The 25,503-nt window shown below is 39.1% G+C and overlaps 1 protein-coding gene across 1 annotated transcript; it reads right to left on the reverse strand.

Annotated features, from left to right (window-relative positions):
• Positions 1-1,274: 1,274 nt before the first annotated feature.
• Positions 1,275-24,301, reverse strand: LOC131996963 (uncharacterized). The gene is made up of 3 exons (XM_059367173.1): positions 24,198-24,301; positions 23,503-24,129; positions 1,275-1,362 (listed from the first exon to the last, which is right to left on the reverse strand). Exons 1-3 carry the CDS (start codon positions 24,299-24,301, stop codon positions 1,275-1,277), a joined length of 819 nt encoding a protein of 272 aa, XP_059223156.1.
• Positions 24,302-25,503: the final 1,202 nt, after the last annotated feature.

Below are 25,503 nucleotides of genomic sequence, written 5' to 3' on the forward strand. Positions count from 1 at the left end.
AATAGAGCACGTTGCTGATATATTTTCCGGGCTTAGTGTTTGGGGGACCACCCCAATCCCCAAAATACCCCTAAAACGGCCATATTTACCGACCATGTCAATGTGGAGATTAAATGCAAGGTATTGGGGGGTAGAGCAAGAATTAATACCCACTTTCGGGACCAATTTTCTGGGGTCTACCCCTTTCCCAAAATACCCCACAAGCAGCAATTTTTTAGTGACCATCGCAAAATGGGCCTCAAATAAAGGTATTGCGGAGTAGAATACGAATTTGGTATCCAAAATTAGGACCATGAATTAAGGGCATCACCCCTTCCCCAAAACACCCCGCAAAGGTTAAACATTTTTCGACCTTGCCAATATGTGGTATTTAAGATTAGAAAACGAATTTGATAATCTATTTTGGGCCATGTGTTTGGGGGACGCCTCATCGTGTAAACTCCCCTAAACCAATGGCAATATGGGGTTTAAATAAATGGTATTTGAAAGTAGAGCACGATGCTCACATTTTTTCAGGGTCAAGTGCCTGGAGGACCACCTCACCCCCGAAAACCCCTCTAAATCAGACATCATGAGAGTAGCGGGCTGAAATAAAGTATTTTAAGAATGGAGTACACCTTACGTCCAAACTTAAATTCGTAGACCAATAAAGGTCATATGGGATTCGGACAAAGGCACTTATATTGTTAAACTATTAGTCAAGCGATATACTATTTTCGTAACATGGTATTTCACTAAAAGTTCTTTAATTGTCGAAAAAAAATATTCCAAGGAAACTTTTGTCCCATATAAAGTAAAAGAAGGCGCAGCGGAGCGGGCCCGGGTCAGCTAGTTTGATATAAAAATTTATCAATTGTATCTAATTAGATATAATTTGATCACATTTTAAATGATGCCATCTAAAATTGGGTCTGATCATATATATTTTTATACCCTCCACCTAGGATGGTGGTATACTAAGTTCGTCATTGGGTTTATAATACATCGAAATAGTGATCTGAGACCAAACAAAGTATATATACATATACCTGATCGTCATGATATTATAAGTCGATCAAACTTTGTTTTTACATCTGTCTGTCGAAAATACGCTAACTTTATAAGCAGTAAAGCTGGGCTCTTGAAATTTGCTCAAAACATTCTTATTAGTGTAAGTCAGTTAGGATCGTAAACGGGCCAAATCGGTCTTTGTTTTGAAATAGCTGCCATATATACTAAAGGCCACATATTTCTCTACTATTGCCATCTGTCGATATACGATCATCAACCCTACATCATGCCATGAGGGCTGCACGATAACTCTTTGTCATATGCAGCAATGCCGAAGCAGCCACAATGTCATTGACTGTTAAGACAGCAACACTGCATCAGACAACAGTGTCAATTTTGAAAACATATGAGAAAAGAAAGAACCCAAAAAAATTTGTTTGCCTGTTATATGATGGCGTCTAACGAAGATTTGACAAAATGGGTGAAGGCAACATAAAACCTTTATCCGTATTTTGTAATTAAGGTTTTTTTACGATTTTTATGGTACTGCAAAGAGCTTAAAAAAAAAACAATTACAACAATTTGTGGTGTCTATTGTACTTTATTATGGTCCATATTGATGCAGAATGTGTGCGAGTTTTTCATTTATTGCAACTAGCCATGTTTTTAAGAAACGATATACGTTTTTTAATTTTGTAATTGTATTTTTAAACATGCTCGAGGATAGCCTCTGTTCAAATAAATTCATTTAAATTAAAACATGTAGAAAGGCATTAAGTTCGGCCGGGCCGAACTTGAGATACCCACCACTTTGGATATATATTTTAAACACATTTTTTTATAATACTGTGAAAAATTCATTACTTTTGAACCCATAGCAGCTATGTCTGAATATAGTCCAATCTCCACCATGTTCGGGAAGGCTATGTAAGGGTTTAACACAAACTATTGTACCAAATTCGTCGGTTAAAAATGCACCCTTTATGGATCTAAAGGCAGCTATATACAAATACTAGCCGAACCGGGCCCGCTCCACTGCGCCTTCTTTAACTCTCTAATAACTTTTTAGAGTGGAGACACATCGCTCTGAATGTGAATGTCGAATTCGTGCCATTGTAGCCTATGACGCTGTACACGTTCGAATTCTGGCGAGAACATCGGACAAAGCGGTGTTAATTTCCTCTTAATGTTGGCGACATTTGCGAGGTACAATGCCATGCAAGGTCATTTAAAAAACTTTCCCCAAAGAGGTGTCGCACTGCGGGACGCCGTTCGGACTCGGCTATAAAAAAGGTCCCTTATCATTGATTTTAAACTTGAATCGGAAAGCATGAATTGATGTGTGAGAATTTGCCCTTTCTCGATTCCTGGTGGTAATGTTCTTCCTCAGGGTAATGTTCTCATTGGAGGAGGGATGGCAACTCAAACATTTCGACTCAAATATGGACATCAAATTCGTCATTTACTCCCAACTCCCCAAATCACTTGGCTCCAAAATTGGATATCAAGTTCGTTTTCTACTCTCAAATACTTTTTATTTGAGTCCCATATTGTCATAATGGGTCAAATAACCCATTTAATGTATCTTTAGGAAGAAAAACGCCATCTAGACTTTAACACAAATTTTAATGTCATATTCGTAATCTACTCCTAAATACCTTTCATTTGAGTCCCATATAGCCATGGTTTGAAATCTACTGCCTAATACTTTTCATTTGAGTCCCATATTGACATGAACTTCGAACATATCTGTTTAGAAGAGTTTTGGGGTTGAGGGGGCCCACTGGATACTTGGACCAAAATTTTATTACCATATTCGTTTTCTGATCTCCAATAGATTTTATATGATACCCTTATTGTGCTCATCGGACCACTTATTGGGTAGTATTTTTAGGGTAAGGGGGAGGGTTCGTCTAAAAATGATATAGCCTATGTTGCCTTCCAGATTTTGGGTTGTGTTTTTCGCATACCGTTCCCCTTCCGATATCGAACATTTTTATAGCCTATATTTCCTTCCAGACCAACCTACACAATACGCGAAAATTTTGAGAAAATCGGTTCTATGCGAAACAAACCATCCGAGTCACATATATCCGTAATTGGCTAATGTTCCCAATTTTGGTAATTTTTATGGGGGTGGGGTGACCCCCTATACATCGTCATCAATTTGTATGCCAGATTCGTTATCTACTACCGCATACTTTTCATTTGATACCCATATTGTCCTTATCGGTCCACTTTAAATTTTGGGTGGTGTTTTTGAAGTAACGGTAGAGGGTCCAGACCAACCTACACAACGTTACGTTACTTACAGTAAAAAAATGCGCCCTTAATGGGCCCAAGACCTTAAATCGGGAGATCGGTCTATATGGAAGCTATATCTAAATATGGACAGATCTAGTCCGTATTGAACATGGATGTCAAGAGGTTTAACACAACTCACAACACAATTTTGGCTTTATTGGGCGCAAGACCCTATATCGAGAGATCGGTCCATTTGGCAGCTGTATCTAAATCCGGACCGATCTGCGATATTGCACAAGGATGTCGAGAGGCCTAATAAAATGCGCGGTACCAAATTTCAGCGTAATCGGGTTATAAATGTGGCTTAAATTGGCCTAAATCGGCAGATCGAATCTATGCAAAGTATCGGCTCAATATCTCTTTTTTTAAAGACTATAGCGTGATTTCAACAGACAGACGGACGGACATGGCTAGAAGGTCTTATATTTATACGACGATCAAGAATATACATATATACTTTATAGAGCCTGAAATGGACCCATTGATAAGTATACCGGTCGACTCAGATTCGATTTATTTTTCTGATTTATATATGTCCTTCTGTCTGTCTTTCTGTCCCTCTGTCCATGTTAATTTGTGTACAAACTTCAACTTGAACCAATTTGTCGAAGCACTTTTGCCACTCTGATTGAGGTATCTCCTAAACATGCATTCTGAACGCATCAACAGCTTCTTCAGGTGTCGAAAAACGTACACCTCTCATTTTATTTGTTACGTACAGGAATAAAAAAATGTCATTCGGTGCTCAAAAATTCAGTTTTTTGGAATTTTTGGAGCGATTGACAAATTGCGTTGGATCCATTGCGAACAAATTTTCTTGACGTTCAAATTAACATGCAATATTGAATGTATGCTGGTCCCAATCACGCCTAAGGTTGTCTCAATCTCACGATAGGTCCCATGACGATCTTGCAATATCAGTGGCGCACAGCATCAATGGTTTTTGGAACAACAACTGATTTCGGACGACGTTCTCCAAATTCGTTTTGGAGTCAACTACGACCTCGGTTGAATTCGTCGAAAATTGAATTAAGTTCATCGATGCACAGTTGTTAAGTTAATCCAAGTCGAAAGTTGTAAAAAATAATCGCACGAAAATGTTCACTATTTAATTCAATTTTTTGGCGAGATAAATCTTTTAAGTTATTGTAAACAACAGAAATAGCACTCGTATGACAAAATGTTCTGAGTACATATAACCTAAACAAGTAAAAGCGTGCTAAGTTCGGCCGGGCCGAATCTTATATACCCTCCACCATGGATCGCATTTGTCGAGTTCTTTTCCTGGCATCTCTTCTTAGGCAAAAAAGGATATAAGAAAAGAGTTGCTCTGCTATTAAAACGATATCAAGATATGGTCCGGTTCGGACCACAATTAAATTATATATTGGAGACCTGTGTAAAATTTTAGCTAATTCGTATAAGAATTGGGGCTTACGAAGTAAAATAGAGAGAACGATTTATATGGAATCTGTATCGGGCTATAGACCGATTCAGACCATAATAAAAACGTTTGTTGATGGTCATGAGAGTATCCATCGTACAAAATTTCAGGCATATCGGATAATAATTGCGACCTCTAGGGGTCAAGAAGTCAAGATCCCAGATCGGTTTATATGGCAGCTATATCAGGTTATGAACCGATTTGAACCTTATTTGACACAGTTGTTGAAAGTAAAAATAAAATACGTCATTCAAAATTTCAGCCAAATCGGATAGGAATTGCGCCCTCTAGAAGCTCAAGAAGTCAAATCCCCAGATCTGTTTATATGACAGCTATATCAGGTTATGAACCGATTTGAACCATACTTGGCACAGTTGTTGGATATCATAACGAAATACTTCGTGCAAAAATTCATTCAAATCGGATAAAAATTGTGCCCTCTAGAGGGTCAAGAAGTCAAGACCCAAGATCGGTTTATATGGTAGCTATATCAGGTTATGGACCGATTTGAACCATACTTGGCACAGTTGTTGGGTATCATAACAAAACACGTCGTGCGAAATTCCATTCCAATCGGATAAGAATTGCGCCCTCTAGAGGGTCAAGAAGTCAAGACCCAAGATCGGTTTATATGCTAGCTATATCATGTTATGGACCGATTTGAACCATACTTGGCGCTGTTGTTGGATATCATAGCAAAACACGTCATGCAAAATTTCATTCCAATCGGATAAGAATTGCGCACTCTACAGGCTCAAGAAGTCAAGACCCAAGATCGGGTTATATGGCAGCTATATCAGGTTATGGACCGATTTGAACCATACTTGGCACACTTGTTGGATATCATAACAAAACACGTCGTGCAAAATTTCATTCTGATCGGATAAGAATTGCGCACGCTAGAGGCTCAAGAAGTCAAGACCCAAGATCGGTATATATGGCAGCTATATCAGGTTATGAACCGATTTCAACCATACTTGGCACAGTTGTTGGATATCATAGCAAAACACGTCATGCAAAATTTCATTCCAATCGGATAAGAATTGCGCACTCTACAGGCTCAAGAAGTCAAGACCCAAGATCGGTTTATATGGCAGCTATATCAAAACATGGACCGATATGGCCCATTTACAATACCAACCGACCTACACTAATAAGAAGTATTTGTGCAAAATTTCAAGCGGCTAGCTTTACTCCTTCGGAAGTTAGCGTGCTTTCGACAGACAGACGGACGGACGGACGGACGGACGGACGGACAGACGGACGGACATGGCTAGATCGACATAAAATGTCGCGACGATCAAGAATATATATACTTTATGGGGTCTCAGACGAATATTTCGAGTAGTTACAAACAGAATGACGAAATTAGTATACCCCCCATCTTATGGTGGAGGGTATAAAAATGTCAACCTTTACGATAGAGTTGTCAGTTGGCAGATTGCAATACAAAGAATGTCCAATCACGAAATATAAAAAGCAACCCTCGTACCTTTCATTTGAATCCCATATTGTCATGATTGGTCTATATACATATATTTGGTGTGTTATGGGTCCACCCACCTAAGCGCCCCACCTAAAATGTTAATACCATTCCATTCCATTCTTGATCGTCTCGATGTTCTGAGTCGATCTAGTCATGTCCATCCGTCCGTCCGGGTTTGAAATGCCCCGTAGACTCCTAGTCCAAATTCTTATAACAGTTGTGTACTCAACTTCCAAACACATGCCATTTGTATGCCAAGTACAGACTTTACCCTTAAATACCTCTCATTGGATACGCATATTGTCCAAAGCGGTAAAAGTTTCCTGTTAGGTGGTGTTTCTGGGGGTGGGGGACCTTTCGACTCTATGAGTGAAATTTTTATACCCAAGTTCATACTCTGCTCTTAAAAACCATTAATTTGATATCCATATTGTCCCAATAGGTAAATATGTCCTGCAGAGGGCTGAGGAGGCCCTCACACACCAAGGAATACATTTTTATGTCAGATTTGTACTCTTCTTTTAAATACATTTCATTTGATACCCATTTTGCCCAAAGCAGTAAAGTGTTCTGTTGTATAGTGGTTTTGGGGGTGGGGGACCCCCGACACTAACGGTGATATTTTCATGAAAAGTTCGTACTCTACTCTTAAATATCTTTCATTTTCGTGTTGTTGGGGTACCATGAGGTGGCATACAAAATTTCACTTTAATAGGTGCACCCATCTCCGAGATCTGGCGTTTTTGAAAATGGTGGTAAGGGGGAGGGTCTGCCCCCCTTCGGATATCGAAAAATGTAGAACCATTTGTTTATCGGTTCAGCCGTTTTTGAGTCAATAGGGACTCAAAAATTTAATGAATCGTGAACATTTTCGTGCCATTATTTTTTACACCTTTCGACGTGGATTAACTCAACAACAGTGCATTGATAAACTTTATTCAACTTTTGGCGATGGAGCTCCTTTAAGGAGCGTTTATCGATGGTATGGTGAATTCAATCGAGGTCGTTGTTCACTCTAAGACGAATTTCGTGAAGGTCGCCCGAAATCTGTTGTTATTGCAAAAACCATTGATAGTGTGCACCAACTGATATTGTAAGATCGTCAGTGACCTATCGTGAGATAGAGACAACCTTAGGCATTAGTGGGACCAGCATACATTCAATGATTAATGGACTTTGACCGTCAAAAAAATTTGTTCGCGTTAGATCCCACACAGGTAGAAAGTAAAGGGTGATTTTTTTGAGGTTAGGATTTTCATGCATTAGTATTTGACAGATCACGTGGGATTTCAGACATGGTGTCAAAGAGAAAGATGCTCAGTATGCTTTGACATTTCATCATGAATAGACTTACTAACGAGCAACGCTTGCAAATCATTGAATTTTATTACCAAAATCAGTGTTCGGTTCGAAATGTGTTCATTCACCGTAACGTTGCGTCCAACAGCATCTTTGAAAAAATACGGTCCAATGATTCCACCAGCGTACAAACCACACCAAACAGAGCATTTTTCGGGATGCATGGGCAGTTCTTGAACGGCTTCTGGTTGCTCTTCACTCCAAATGCGGCAATTTTGCTTATTTACGTAGCCATTCAACCAGAAATGAGCCTCATCGCTGAACAAAATTTGTCAAAATTTGAACACATTTCGAACCGAACACTGATTTTGGGAATAAAATTCAATGATTTGCAAGCGTTGCTCGTTAGTAAGTCTATTCATGATGAAATGTCAAAGCATACTGAGCATCTTTCTCTTTGACACCATGTCTGAAATCCCACGTGATCTGTCAAATACTAATGCATGAAAATCCTAACCTCAAAAAAATCACCCTTTATAACAACAGAACTTGAATGCAATGCAACAACAATGTTTTGTCCATTGCTTTCTATTTCCTAATGTTTGTTGTTTGTTATTTGAAACCTCTTTTTATACCCACCACCGAAGGATAGGGCTATATTCATTTTGTCATTCCGTTTACAACACATCGAAATATCCATTTCCGACCCTATAAAGTATATATATTCTTGATCAGCGTAAAAATCTAAGACGATCTAGCCATGTCCGTCCATCTGTCCGTCCGTATGTTGAAGTCATGCTACAGTCTTTAAAAATAGAGATATTGAGCTCAAACTCTGCACAGTTTCTTTTTTCGTCCATAAGTTCCAAGATGGGCTATATCGATCAATATCTTGATATAGACCGATCCGCCGAATTAGTGTCTTAGGTCCATAAAAGACACATTTATTATCCGATTTTGCTGAAATTTGAGACAGTGGGTTGTTAGGCCCTTCGACATCCTTCTTCAAACTGGCCAAGATCGGTCCAGATTTGGATAAAGCTGCCATATGGACAGATCTCTTGATTTAAGGTCTTAGGACCATAAAATCCACATTTATTATCCAAATTTGCTCAAATTTGGGAAAGTGAGTTGTGTTAGGCCCTTCGACATATTTCTTCAATTTGACCCAGATAGGTCCAGATTTGGATATAGCTTCCATATCGACGATCTCTCGATTTAAGGTCTTGCGCCCATAAAAGGCTCATGTATTGTCCGATGTCGCCGAAATTTGGGACAGAGAGGTGTGTTAGGCCCTTCAACATCCTTCTTCAATATGACTCCGATCGGTTTTTTTTCAGATTTGGATATAGCTGCCATATAGACCGATCTCTCGATTTAAGGTTTTGGGGGCATAAATGGCGAATTTTTTGTCCGATTTCGCCGAAATTTGGGATAGTGAGTTGTGTTAGGCTCTTTGACATTTTTCTGCAACATGGCAAAAATCGGTCCAGATTTGAATATAGCTGCCACATAGACCGATATCCTGATTAAGAGTCTTGCTCCCATAAAAAGGAGCATTTATAATCCGATTCACTGAAATTTGACACTGTGACTTATGTTAGTCTTTTCAACATCCGATCTCTTGATTTAAGGTCGATAGTGAGTTGTGTTAGGCTCTTCGACATTTTTCTGCAACTTGGCAAAAATTGGTCCAGATTTGGATATAGCTGCCATATATACCGATATCTTGATTTAAAGTCTTGGTCCCATAAAAGGCGCATGTATAATCCTGTTTCACAGAAATTTGACACTGTGACTTATGTTAGTCTTTTCAACATCCGGTTTATTTTTAGATATAGCTTCAAAATAGACCAATATTTTGTTATACTTAATTGAACAATGACTTGTACTTATTAGTATTTGGTCCAAATCGGTACATATTTCGATATGGTTGCTATGGGGCATAAGGTATGCATTTTTTATAGGATTTTGATGAAAGGTGCTTTACATATATACCCGAGGTGGTGGGCATCCAAAGTTCGATAAACGAATGAAGCGATGACGAAAACTTGATTTTAATTTCTCTTTCATCCTTAATTAGGCTTTCAATGTGAAACGGAAATTTGGTACCAAAACCTGCATTTTTTAAAGTTTATAACAGAAAACACCAACTTAACAACATCTCTGCTTTGATTCAAAGTTTTTTTTTCATATTTGCAGAAGAGCTTCGATTATTTTGTATTGAATTAGCTGGGAGCATTTAATTTCCGGGATTGATAACGAAAGTAAAACAGTTTTAAGTCAATTTATCTGCCGGGCTTACTTAGGCTGCAATCACTGCCGTAACTTATGTGCTGTCACTTTCTGGCCGGAAAACACGGCCCAATCCGAATATATTCTCATATTTATTGTATTTTTTATGGACATATGTCTACGTGTATTGACATATTTTTTTTTTAATGGACGTAATGATCAGACAATGATCAGAATGACATCAGATATAATTGTATATATGTTAGAATTTTTTACCTTAACGGAAAGTTCTTGGGCCAAATGATAGCGCACTAGCAATAGTGGTCTTACACAGGAACCACCAACCCGGGACTGCTCTCGCATTACTTCGGGGTGGGGTTGATTAACAGCGTAGTTAAGCTTCCATATTTTAATCTACTCCCACATCCATCTTTTCCACTTGTGATTAGGGGTTCGGCTGCAAGGATTACAGGTATTTGGCTTTCTCCTCCATAATATACAGAGTGCGTTGACCATGTATAATTGCGGTTGCTCATCTCTTTGAAAATTTTTTCGAAAGATGTCTATACATGCCTGACATGTATAGACATTTGTCTACATGTATAGACATGGGTAGACATGTGTCTACATGTGTAGACATGTGTCTACATGTGTAGACATGTGTCTACATGTGTAGACATGTGTCTACATATATGAACTCGATAATCTATTATGCATATTAAATTTTTTCATACGCATCACACGATGTATACAACTTTCAGAGTTGCTATATTTGAAAATACATAAGATAGTACAAATCGTGGGACAAAAGCTTTATCCAGAATTGTAAAATATTTATCTATTTTGGCTATATTTATTTTAAATGTGTTAGTAACATACACCTTAATATGTGGAAACTCCATTTAAAACTGGAAACTATTTAAACTGGTCATTAAAATCTGATTAACAGCTCAATCAGCTGATTTATGAAGAGAAAACAGAAGAGTGAGCGATTAAAAACTTATTAATTATCACATAAAAAACGATAATGAATATAACTTAGAATGTTTTACCATAAACTTTGATAAGTGAGAAACATATTTTGATTAATTTAAAACACGCAAAAAATTAAAATAATACAATTCTTTCTGTTACTTCAGCGGCTCAATTTAAGCCCCACCAGCCGATGAAAATGGCGGCAGCCCGAGTGAAGAAGAAATAGTATGAAAGAATAGATGAAATCTGCTCCGCTTAGTACTCTGATCTGAAACCCATTACATTGCTATTTTTCATCACTTGAATATTATTTTGTTTCGCACACCACACGTGATCTGTGGAATGTTGATCTATCATTAATGTTTACCTGTTACTACCGTTTTGTTTGATAATTTAAGATATTTAAGTTTGCAATCAGGCAATTTAGTAGTGGGGGGGTACTTCAAAGAAAGCTGTGCTCTTCGGGAAAGGAAATCAGCCCAAGAAAACCTCTGGATGACCGGTCTTTTGATGAAAACCCATTTTCCACAGGATACGAGGGGACTCACTGATACACTAGAATCTTGGAACAATGATGTTGATCGAAAGTATATAATTACGAAGTTTATGGTGAATGAACCCTTGAGGAGCTTCAAACTATTTAAGTCACCCGGACCTGATGGAATATTTCCGGCATTATTACAGAAGGAGGCAAACTATCTGGCGTCCCACCTGGCTAATATTTTCACAACGTGCCTGGGACTTGGACAGTCTCTGAAAGCCTGGCAGGAGGCAAGGGTGGTATTATACCCAAGCCCGGCAAGGTAAGTTATACTACACCAAAGGGCTACAGACCTGTAAGCCTTACGTACTTTGTACTCAAAACCAAGGAGCGCATTGTGGACACCATGATAAAGAGTTGGACATCCAGCAGCTGATTAAATACAAACAGCATGACTTTGTCAAGGGAAGGTCGGTGGATAAAATAGAAGAATCCTTCGATACCAAAACGTACACACTGGCGGTATGCATTGACATCGAGGGGGCTTTTAACAATTTGCAAACCGACACACTGATCCAATCCTTAGACCAGTGCCGGATGAACCCGGTCCCTAGAGACTGGATAAACCACATGCTAAGGAACAGATGGATAAATTGTGCGTCCCATGACATAAATATAAGGGAGAAAGTGGCACAAGGCACGCCACAGGGGGGCATTTTATAGCCACTCCCGTGGGTGACCACCATAAATGATCTATTACGGATGCTGACTATAGAGAGATTTGAGCCCGATGTTATAATACCTCTAAGGGATAAGGAAACTGAACAGGTTCACAGATGTTGGACACGATGTAGTCGGGCCGTATGCTCGAAATGGGGCCTGAATCCGAGGATAGTCCACTGGCTCTACAGACGCGTGATAAAACCTATACTTACTTATGCCTCAGTAGTTTGGTGTATTGGAGAAAAGTGCGACATAAGGACAATACAATAGGTTCAGAGAACATATTGTCTTGGTACAGGCGGAACAATGAGGACCACGCCCAGTAGTGCACTGGAAACTATTCTAGATATCCGACCCATTGCCATATAGATTAAGTGTGAGACAGCCACTGCGGCTTTGAAACCTAAGGCTATGAGAGAATGGATTGAGGATGGCAGCAGCTCATACCATCGCGGTATAATCAAAGGGACTATAGGGAACCTGGAAGGAAGGGAAGAGGTTTCCGAGTGTATACCTGAGGTGAACCTTGAGGTCGAGTGCATGGCACTGCTGCTAGCGGCACAGTCTTGGATTGAGGGAACTTTAGTATTGCCATCTGGAAGATCATCGTTTGGTTGCCGGGGCATAACGGAATAAGGGTGAATGAAAGTGCAGAGGATTTGGCGTTGAAGGTCAGAGAATTTCCGTTAATAAACTTAGTTAACCCAAAGCCTTTCTTGTCCGAGTTAAGGGTGTGGGTGGCGAATGCGCATGCAACCATGTGGTTGCAGAGAAACGGTCAGTAAAACGGCGAAAATCCTATGGGGTGATTCGAATCGTGAGAGGACGAGGCTATTACTGAAAGGAAGTCAGAAGGAGGTCGGTATAGCAATTGGTATCATGACGGGACACTTAGGACTACGATCTCACTTATGTAAAATCGGTGCGGCAAGTGATATCATATGTTGGGCATGTGGGGATGATGATGAGACGTTGGAGCAGTTCCTTTATCATTGCCCGGCTTTCGCGTCTAAGTTATACCGGCACTTAGGTGGGGACACTTTACCAGACCTGAACTAAATTAGGGGAGTGCCATGAAACACATTTAAGGATTTTGTAAGAGGCTCAGAATTCCTAACTTAATTTTTCTTTTTTGAGGTAACTGGCTTAGGTGTATGTCCATAGTGGCATGGGGCGTTATGATGTGTCTAAACTAGGGCTGCGGAGTCAACCCCGACCACTTAAATTTTATCAATACAGTTTTACATTAAAAAAAAAATTAAATAAAAACAAGTAAAAGCGTGCTAAGTTCGGCCGGGCCGAATCTTATATACCCTCCACCATGGATCGCATTTGTCGAGTTCTTTTCCTGGCATCTCTTCTTAGGCAAAAAAGGATATAAGAAAAGAGTTGCTCTGCTATTAAAACGATATCAAGATATGGTCCGGTTCGGACCACAATTAAATTATATGTTGGAGACCTGTGTAAAATTTTAGCTAATTCGTATAAGAATTGGGGCTTACGAAGTAAAATAGAGAGAACGATTTATATGGAATCTGTATCGGGCTATAGACCGATTCAGACCATAATAAAAACGTTTGTTGATGGTCATGAGAGTATCCATCGTACAAAATTTCAGGCATATCGGATAATAATTGCGACCTCTAGGGGTCAAGAAGTCAAGATCCCAGATCGGTTTATATGGCAGCTATATCAGGTTATGAACCGATTTGAACCTTATTTGACACAGTTGTTGAAAGTAAAAATAAAATACGTCATGCAAAATTTCAGCCAAATCGGATAGGAATTGCGCCCTCTAGAAGCTCAAGAAGTCAAATCCCCAGATCTGTTTATATGACAGCTATATCAGGTTATGAACCGATTTGAACCATACTTGGCACAGTTGTTGGATATCATAACGAAATACTTCGTGCAAAAATTCATTCAAATCGGATAAGAATTGTGCCCTCTAGAGGGTCAAGAAGTCAAGACCCAAGATCGGTTTATATGGTAGCTATATCAGGTTATGGACCGATTTGAACCATACTTGGCACAGTTGTTGGGTATCATAACAAAACACGTCGTGCGAAATTCCATTCCAATCGGATAAGAATTGCGCCCTCTAGAGGGTCAAGAAGTCAAGACCCAAGATCGGTTTATATGCTAGCTATATCATGTTATGGACCGATTTGAACCATACTTGGCACAGTTGTTGGATATCATAGCAAAACACGTCATGCAAAATTTCATTCCAATCGGATAAGAATTGCGCACTCTACAGGCTCAAGAAGTCAAGACCCAAGATCGGTTTATATGGCAGCTATATCAAAACATGGACCGATATGGCCCATTTACAATACCAACCGACCTACACTAATAAGAAGTATTTGTGCAAAATTTCAAGCGGCTAGCTTTACTCCTTCGGAAGTTAGCGTGCTTTCGACAGACAGACGGACGGACGGACGGACGGACGGACGGACGGACGGACGGACGGACGGACGGACGGACAGACGGACGGACATGGCTAGATCGACATAAAATGTCGCGACGATCAAGAATATATATACTTTATGGGGTCTCAGACGAATATTTCGAGTAGTTACAAACAGAATGACGAAATTAGTATACCCCCCATCTTATGGTGGAGGGTATAAAAACTTTTTATATATTTTTAAAAAACAAATAATTTTCTTAATATTCTATGACCATTTAGCGAAGAATAGTGGATTTTAATGAGGTTCACATAAAATTGCACCTGCTGTCACAAGTAGTAAGCCTATCTTTATTTATTTATATTTTTATACCCAATACCGAAGGATGGGGGTGTATTCATTTTGTCATTCCGTTTGCAACACGTCGAAATATCCATTTCCGACAACAAAACCTATATATTTTTTTAATAGTAGTAAAAGTCTAAGACGATCTAGACATGTCCATCCGTCTGTCTGTTGAAATCACGCTACAGTCTTTAAAAATAGTGCTATTGTGCTAAAACTTTGCACAGATTCTTTTTTGTCCAGGCAGGTTAAGTTTGAAGAAGGGCTATATCGGACTATATCATACCCGTGTATACCGATTTGCCGATTTATGGTCTAAGCACCATAAAAGCTAAATTTATTATCAAATTTTGCTTACATTTGAGATAGTGAATTGCGTTAGGCATCCCGTCATCCTTCTTCAGTTTTGCTCAGATCGGTTCAGATTTGGATATAGCTGTCATAAAGACCGATCTCTCGATTTAAGGTATTGGGCACACAAAAGGCGAATTCATTCTTCGATTTTGCCGACATTTTAGACGGGGAGTTCTGTTAGGCCCTTTGACATCTTTTTTCAATTTGTTTCAGATAGGTCTAGATTTGGACATAGCTGTAATGTATACCGATCTGGCGATCAAAAGCCTGGGACCCATAAACGTCGGCCGCTGCATATTAGTCATTTAGTGCAGATTTATTTTAGTTTATACTACTAAATCTTAAAATACTTAAAAATTGTTTCGAACTACGTATCTGAGTACGGGCTATCAAATTGTTCGAAAACTGAGCTTGTTCAAAATATGGATGCAAGTTTTTAATAAAGGCTGATATTTTAGCTATTATCTTTTTGGGAACACTGGTTTAAACAGCTCACGCATGTGTCGTGTTTTGTTTCACTGTCAAACATCTTTAGTTGTGTCTATAATTAAACCATGAATCGTCTTACAAACAAACAACGCTTGTAAATTATTGAATTTTATTATCAAAATGCGTGCTCTATTAAGAAAGTTCATCCCGCGCTTCTTCCATTTTACGACAAAGTCCATTTTTGGCTCAAGCAGAAATGTCGATTTTGGAGTGAAGATCAGGCAGAAGCATTGCAAAGGCTACCAATGCATCAAAAAAAAAAACACAGTTTGGTGCAGTTTATGGGCTGGTGGCATCTTTGGACTGTACTTCTTCAAAGATGATGCGAATCGGAACGAGACTGTGAATGGTGAGCTGTGAGATTATATTCAACTTTTTCTTGCCCAAAATGCAAGAGCTTGACTTACATGACATGTTGTTTCAACAAGACGGGGCCATATGCCAAACAGCTCGCGTAACAATGGAGTTATTGAGAGGCGAGTTCGGTGAACCCTTTATTTCACGATCGTGCGACTTAACGCCTTTAGACTTTAGACTTAGACTTGTGGGGCTATGTTAAAGCTCATGTCTATACAGACAAGCCCACTTCTATTAATGCATTGGAAGACAACATTAAAGCATTTATTCGTCAGATACCGGCTGAAATTTTGGACCATGGATGGGCCATTTGAGACGCAGTCACGTTCAATAATTGCATTGAATAATCTTTCAACATTAAATTATATGGGCCGTTCTATAGATTCAAATAACGGTTTCATACTTTTTTCTTACGTGTTTTTTTTTAACTTTCCTATAGCTCTTAAAAAAATCACCCATTATTTATGTAATTGAATGCCATAAAGTTGGATGTTGTTTCATCGAATATTGTCCGGCTGCAGAGGGTAATATGTTTCTATTACAAATAGAAAACAAAGTACATAAGCTTTTTAGGTTAGGCAGAAAATGTGTTTTTGGTTTGTAAAAGCACTTGGATGGTTTCCTAGATCGCGATTTAGTTTGGTACCACCCAAACTCGTCAGTAGGAGTTGTCAAAAAGGTATGTCTTCTAGGTTGAAACTAGCAAGCAACAACGCAGCGTGTTAGATGTACGATCGATTCGTGGAGCGAATTTTGATTCGGATCGTTACCTTGTTGCAGCAAAGGTTCGCACCCGTTTGAACATGGCGAGGAAAATATGATCTGACACTGCACGGAAGCTGGACATTGAAAAGCTGCAAACACAACAAATGGCATCGGCATACTCCACTCGATTGACCCAACTGCTTGATGAAAGCACTCCTTGTTCCGATCATATAATGGCGCAGTGGCAAACTATTGCCCACTCCATGGAAAATGCCGCAAAATCTGTACTTGGGTACCGGAAGCCTCCTCCAAGAAGCCCATGGTACGACCTAGTGTGTCGAAATGCTACTGAAGCCAAGAATGCGGCATATAGAGCATCCCTGCAATCAGTAGCAACGCGCCAGATGAAGGATGGTATCGGGAGAAAAGGAGAGAGGAGAAACGTCTATTCCGCAGAAAGAAAAAAGAAATGGAAAGACGTGGATGTGAGCGAATTGAGATGTACAGGAGTCAGAATGAAGTCCAGAAATTCTACCAAAGAATTAAACATCAAACCGATGGCTTTGGTGCAAGCACATCCTCCTGCAGAGACAAAGAAGGAAATCTGGTAACTGACACTGATAACATGCTGGGGATATGGAATGAACATTTTACGCAATTGCTAGTGTCCGATGTTGGCGGCGAAGAGGATACCGCAGAACCAATCCCTGATGATGGTATAGAATGTTTACCTCCTAGTCAGAATGAGGTGCACGTAGCAGTGACCCGACTGAAGAACAACAAGGCAGCAGGAGCCGACGGGTTACCCGCCGACCTATTTAAAACCGGAGGCGATACGCTGATAAGGAGTATGCATCAGCTTATCAGCGCAATCTGGCCAAAAGAACGCATACCCGATGATTGGAACCTATGTCCCGTACACAAGAAAGAAGACAAGACGGAATGTGCCAACTACATAGGAATAAGTCTCCTCCCCATTGCATACAAGATACTCTCGAGCGTACTGTTTGAACGATTAAAACCTAAAGTCAATGAGATAATTGGGCCCTATCAATGCGGCTTTAGACCTGGTAAATCCACCCTTGACCAGATATTCACACTGTGACAAATCCTGGAAAAGACCCGAGAAGGACAAATCAACACCTACCATTTCTTTGTTGACTACAAAGCCGCCTTTGATACTCCTTTACGTTCAAAGGTATTTCAAGCCATGTCTAAGTTAGGTATCCCTGCAAAATTAATAAGATTCTGCAGGATGACAATTGCTGATACGCGTTCCTCAGTAATAATAGGAAAGAATTTCTCCGAACCATTTAATACCAAACGAGGTTTCAGACAAGGAGACAGGAGACAAGTGATCTCTTTAATATCCTGCTGGAGAAGATTATACGAGATGCAGATGTGAATAGATATGGCACACTAATCACAAGAGATCACATGCTACTCTCCTATGCCGATGACATCTATGATATCGATGCTCTATAGTCGGTCACCGGAAGAAGAAACTGCAGCCTTTGAAAGAATCGAAAGAGAGTCAGTGAAAATGGGTCTGGTAGTAAATGGATATAAGACGAAATGGATGGTTTCTACTCCCAAAAAGCCTCGCACAATCGAGCAGATAAAGAAAAGAAAAGTTGGAAACCACAACTTTGAGATAGTCAGTAACTTTATCTACCTCGGCACCGCCGTAACCGAAACGAATGACACCAGTTTTGAGATAAAGCGAAGAATAATACTGGCAAACAGATGCTACTTTGGACTAAGTAAGCAGTTTAGAAACAAGGTCACCTCTTGACAGACGAAGACTACACTTTACAATACACTGATACTACCCGTGCTGTTATATGGTTCTGAAGCATGGGTACTTGTGCAAGCAGATGAGGCAGTGCTTGGAGTGTTTGAGAGAATGATTCTTCGAAAAATATATGGACCAGTTTGCGTTAATGGAGAATATAGGCAACGTATGAACCACGAGCTGTATGAGCTGTATGAAGGCGATAGCATAGTAACACGCATCAAAATACAACGGCTGCTTTGGCTAGGTCATGTTGTCAGAATGGATAAAGAAGCTCCAGCAAAGAAGTCTTTTGAAGGCAAACACGGTGGTACACGCAAACCAGGAAGACCAAAAGCCCGATGGAAAGATCAAGTGGTGGGAGACACCTCGAAACTTGGTGTCAGAGATTTTAGAATGAGCGCATTAGATCGAGGCGTTTGGAACGCTATTCTACTTTCGGCTAGTGGAACAAATATTATGTCATAGCCAATTGAAGTATAGTAAGTAAATCTTCAGTCAAAAAAATAGATATTGATAGTGCCATCGATATTTTGCCAGCTCTACGAAATATTTCAATATATAAATACATAGGCTATTTCAATATTTTTTTTTATTGAACCAATTAAAAAATTTGTTAATCACCTTTTTTAAAAACAATGATTGATATTATCATTTTCGTGATTGAAGCAGTTTCGATTAAAAACCAGCAAGGTAAGACAACAACTTGAGGCTACCGACTATATAATACCCTACACCATCCCTATAAGTACCAATTGGAATCTTTATCTAATTCGGATGGACCTCGGCCAAGGTTTACAGATGGGATATAGCATCCGTACCAAATTTCGAGCAAATATGTAATAACTACTTAGTTGTAATAAATACTGCTCTAAAAGTGTAAATATGGCGATGTATATGTATAAGGAAGTTAAAATGCATTCTAAACCTATTCTTATAAAATTTAACAAACATGTCAACAGTTATAAGAGAATTGCGAGTATATATGCATATTTTCATGACAATCGGTTGACAAAAGACAACATTATTGAAAGTTACTCAAAATCGTATGAGCATATATATCTTAATCTGAACCAATTTCGACCAAACTTCTTAGATGTTGTAGTAGTCGTCCAGAAAAGCGCTGTGCAAAATTTTGGCAAGATTGGCCAATAAAAGCGCTTGCATATATATATATATGGAATCTTTATTCAAATCTGAACCGATTTCTATGAAATTCAACAACAATGTCTAGAGTCATGAAAAAATTTTTCCTGCCAAATTTTGGGAGAATCGGTTAACAAATGACCATAATATTGCAATATTGCTCAAAATCGGACGAACATATATCTGAGAGCTATATCTAAATCTCGACCTCAATATCAATATTGTGGTAGCTGTAGGCGAAAGCGTTCTTCAAAAATTTTGTGAAGGTTTGTAAATAAAATCGCTTGCAGTGGCTCTAGAAGTGAAAATCGGTTGATATATTTAATGGAGCTATATCCAAATCTGAACCGTTTCTATGATATTTACTACACTCAACCAAATTTGTTATTCAAAACAGTAACAATGCTTGCTAAAACAGCATGTATTGTCTGCCGAAAATGGGAAAGCAGACACTACTGCTGTTTCAACAAATATAGGTCTGCGGTATTAGCAAACATTTCATACTGCTATTTCAACTAACAAAATCTGCTGTTTTGAGTACACAAGTCTGCTGAAAAACAAATTGTGTGCTGCTATTTACTTGTTTTGATTACCTTAGGCAATTTTTAGATTTTTTTTAGAAATTTGTTGGAATATATGATTTAAATTTGTGCAATATTACTGTAAAGAAGCTACCTGGTCCTTCCATTGGTATACATTTCGAAATGTGGCTGAGATTGCTCGCATTTGTTGTTATTGCTCTACTAATGTGTACGTGACTGGCATGGTCTTCTGTTTCTTAATTTAAAGAAAAGAAAGATTATGGGATGTTTGCATTCAGTCGTGATTATAAACATCCACTGAGATACATATTTGCATTTGTATTTTATTATAACTTCCACCATAGGATGGTGGTATACTAATTTCGCCCTTGTGTTTGTAACACCTCGAAATATGCGTCCGAGACCCCGCAAAGTATATATATATTCTTGATCGTCATGTAATTTTATGTGTATCTAGCCATATCCGTCCGTCTGTCTGTGGAAAGCACCAAATCGGCCAAATCGGTCCATGTTTTGATATAGCTGCCATATAAACCGATCTTGGGTTTTACTTCTTGAGCCTCTAGAGGGCGCAATTTTCGTCCGATTTCACTGAAATTTTGCTCATGGCGTTTTGGTATCACTTTCAATATTTACACTAAGAATGGTTCAAATCGGTCCATGTTTTGATACAGCTGCCATATAAATGGATCTGGGATCTTGACTTCTTGAGCCTCTAGAGGGCCTAATTCTCGTCCGATTTGACTAAAATTTTGCAAGTAGTGTATTGGTATGCCTTAAATTATAACTCAAATCAGTTCATAAATTATGATTCAAATCAGTTCATAATCTGGTATAGCTGTCATATAAACCGATCTTAGATCTCAACTTCTTGAGCCTATAGAGGACGCAATTCTCGTCCGATTTGACTGAAATTTTGCATATGTTGTTTTGGTATTGCTTTCTATAACTGCGCTAAGTATGGTTTAAATCGGTCAATGTTTTGATATAGCTGCCATATAAATCGATCTTGGGTCTTGATTCGTAATTCGATTTGACTGAAATTTTGCATATGTTGTTTTGGTATCACTTCCTATAACTGCGCTAAGTATGGTTCAAATCGGTCAATGTTTTGATATAGCTGCCATATAAATCGATCTCGGATCTTGACTTCTTGAGGCAGTGGAGCGCGCGATTCTCCTCCAATTTGTCTGAAATTTTGCATGAATTGTTTTGTTATGACTTCTAATAACTGTGTTAAGTATGGCGCAAATCGGTACCTGATATAGCTGACATATTAACCGATCTGATATCTTGACTTCTTGAGCCTCTAGAGGGCGCAATTCTCATCCGAGCTTGCAGAAACGGTTTCTCTCATGACCTTCAACATACGTGTCTAATATGGTCTGAATCTATCAATAACTTGATACAGCTCCCATATAAACCTATCTCCCAATTTTGCTTCTTGAGCCCCTACAAGACGCAACTCTTGTCCGAATGAACTGAAATAAAACACAATGACTTATACAATGTTCAGCATTCATTTATGGTCCGAATCGGACTATAACTTGATATAGCTCCAATAGCATAACAGTTCGTATTCAATATTCTTTGTTTGCCTAAAAAGAGATACCGCGTATAGTAGTCGATCCATGGTGGAGGGTATATAAGATTCGGCCCGGCCGAACTTAGCACGCTCATACTTGTTTATCTTCATAATTGAGCAGCAGTCATTTTCAACGAACATCAGACTTTTCAGCCGTAACCCTGGTGCTGTGAAATTGCCGAACTACTGCTGTAATAGCAGAACTACTGCTATAATAGCAGCAAAATTAACTACCAATATTCAGCAGACAGTGTTTGCTGTTTTCAGCAAACTTTTTTCTATGATTTCGATTAACAAATGACTACGTTATTGCAATATTAATTCAAATGGGAAGAACACATATGGGAGCTATATCCAAATCTGAACCGATTTTTTCCAATTCATTAGGTTTTGTCTCTTGGCCAAAAAAAAATGTCTGTGCCAAATTTGAAGATGATTGGAAGAAAATTGCGACCTGTACTTTGTTCACAAATTAACATGGACAGACGTGCATAGCTAAATTGAATCAGAATGTGATTCTGAGTCGATAGATATACTTATCAATGGGTCTAGCTATCTTCCTTCCGGGTATTTTAAACAAATGCACTAAGTTATAATAACCAGTACCACAGTAGTGGTGTAAGGTCTTATAATTGAATCACTAAATGTCGTGATTGAAACCAATTTGTATTTCTTTCATACAATAGTTAAGCATCATATAACTTAATTCACATTTTATAAATCGAAGAAGATTTCCTTCGCGGAATATTGTTTTATTCCATCAATATATCTTCGACTTCCACTGAACTTCCAGCGTCCGTGCCAAGTATGATCCGAATCGGTCTATAAACATATATAGGCCCCTTAAATACTGATTGCCTGATATGACTACATAAGACCATAATAGCAGCAACCAATTCCCGATTTAGTTTTTAATTAATTCTAATACACACTGGGTTAATAAAAAATATTTTAGCAGAATCCATGGTGGTGAGTACCCAAGATTCGGCCTCGCCGAAATTAGCACGATTTGACTTGATTGTTTAATGTATAACTCAAAGCTTTTTGTTTCATATTTGTGACTAGTTTTTAATGACCGCTCACGGATGAGCAGATATTTTGCATATATGTATTTTAATTTTTTTTTTTTAATTCTCCCCCAAAGTGAGATATTTAATAACAAAAAAAAATATAATTAGTAAATTGAAACGTCTGCCATGCACATATCTTCATGCTCATTTTTAAAGAAGTTATTGTTATAGCGGAATTTTTTCATACTTTTGAATTTGTTTTCGTTATTTGCTTGTTACTGATTTAGCCCGATGGTATCTCAAAAATATCGAGTTATTTTTATTTGAAGGTTCCTATCATATATAAAAAATGCATCTTAAATAAGGTGAGTTGCTTTCTTCCGGTCCTCAACTCGTTATCGACTGTTTAGCTTTTTTGTCTAGTCTTTAGCGTTTTAATTTATTGACACAAACCTTTTGAAAGGAAATTTTAAATAAATCGCTACAACCTTCCGAGAATTTTTCTCAAAAGTATCAGTAATTTTGTTCAAAATAAAATTGCTCTTCTTTAATTTAATATGTCGATAAATAGCCACTTAATATTGGTCGTTTTATATATACGACCAGTTTGACAGTCATCGAAAACAGCCAGATTCTATCTTTAAGATTCCATTATCTTGTTTTTTTCTGGCTAATTATGTCATAGGTATTAAATAAAAACCACAAAGAAAACACGTCATTTATGTTAATCAAATATTTCGAGGATTGTCTTTTCTTTTTATTTTTAATGCCTTATTGTTTCTAAATTAACTAGTCAATGGATTTAAGTGATAAGTGGGGGAATTACCAACCGCCACCGGTGGACCAACCTCCACCGCCGCCTCCAGCACTGGATCCAGCAACAGCACTAGCAGCAGCAACAGCGGCACCGACACCGCCGCCATAGCCACCGCCTCCTCCGCCGCCATAGCCACCACCACCTCCGCCGCCATAACCACCACCTCCTCCGCCGCCATAACCGCCACCACCTCCGCCCGAAGAAATGATTTTATAGGTTTGGACGTGACCACCACCACCACCGCCGCCGCCTCCTCCACCATACCCGCCACCACCAATATAGCCTCCTCCAGCGCTAGCAGCTGCGCCACCACTGTAGCCGCCACCACCGTAGCCGCCACCGCCTCCGGATGTAATGATTTTATAGGTTTGAACATGTCCACCTCCATAACCGCCTCCGCCAGCACCACCGCCATAACCGCCGCCACCACCACCGCCATGACCGCCGCCACCACCATAACCGCCACCACCTCCGGAAGTAATGATTTTATACGTTTGAACGTGGACACCGCCGCCACCACCATATCCGCCACCACCACCACCGCCAGCACCATATCCACCACCGTGACCGCCGCCAGCACCATATCCACCACCGTGGCCACCGCCTCCGCCGCTAGCATAAGCTGACGCTCCCGCACTACCGCCACCATAACCACCTCCTCCACCGCCACCATAACCACCTCCACCACCACCGGATATAATGACTTGGTAGGTTTGCGCGTGACCACCTCCACCGCCTCCTCCATAGCCCCCACCGCCGCCTCCATAGCCTCCACCTCCTCCGCCACTATAGCCTCCACCGCCGCCATAGCCTCCACCACCACCGGCGCCTCCTCCGCCAGCTCCACCATGACCGCCGAACAAAAATCCTGCTTGGGCCGTCACCACAAAAGCGGCCAACGCCAAGCCTGCTACATATCCCTACAAAAATAGAAAAGAACAGAACAGGTTAATAATTGGCAAAAACATACAAAAGCAACGATTCTTTTAGAACTTACTTTCATTATCTGACTTCCGAAATGGATGAAATCGTATTTCGAAATTAGTGAGTTCTTTGTTAGTTCAGCTCTTTATATACAATCTTCAAAATTTGTTAAATCACCAGAGGGTGAATTTTTTTGCAGCTTGTCAGTCTCTTTGCTCGACAGCAACCACGGAGACTTGTAGACTGCTACAGGTGTATTGGAAGAATCGGCTAGAACTTGTTTAAGCAGTCTTATAATAAGGGAATATTTTAATTTGAAAACATGCCCCAACAAATTTTTAAATTTTGTTTTTGGCTAAGACCGAATTGGGTGTTCCCAATTAAACAAAAGCCATAGGGAATATTCAAATATTAAAATAAAATTAATATTTGTAGGATCTTAAAGAGATTTGAAGTTTTCTAGCCTCATATGTGGCTAATAGGTTAATATTCCCATTCAAATTCTAACTGTCGTTTTATAAACCATAATTTATGTTTAGAAAGCTCGCTTCAAAATTTAATAATTTTGTTTCTAAACGTAGCATACTTTTAGGATACTGAGTTGAGTTAAGATTCAATTCTAAGACGAATTTTTCCCTATTGAAAAATAAAGAGTAGGCGTTTGCATAAAATGGCAACTCCCAAATTGGTTATGCTATTGTATTAAAGATAGCAATTCATGTTGCGATAAACTTAAGTCTTCATAAATTCTAAAAAATAGTTTACTTTTGTTGGCTTTTATACAATAATCGTTAGCTAATATTTAGAGATGGGCGATGGGGAAATACCCAAAAGGTATTCACCCGGTAAATTGGGTAAATACCCGGGTATTTTCCCATTTATATCCAAAATCTGGGTATAAATAATTTTGCAGATATCTTGGGTATAAAAACATTTTGGAAACAATTTTTGACGGTTTCGTATTTCTTGTATATAAACCTGATCTTCTGATTTCCTAAAATCGGATTTTAGTTATATATAGCCGCTATATAGACCTATCTCCAGACTTAAAGTCTTGAGGCAGTAAATTTTTCATCCAATTTCGAT

Source organism: Stomoxys calcitrans, chromosome 4 (genome assembly GCF_963082655.1).
Source record: "Stomoxys calcitrans chromosome 4, idStoCalc2.1, whole genome shotgun sequence".
Classification (NCBI taxonomy): Eukaryota; Metazoa; Arthropoda; class Insecta; order Diptera; family Muscidae; genus Stomoxys; species Stomoxys calcitrans.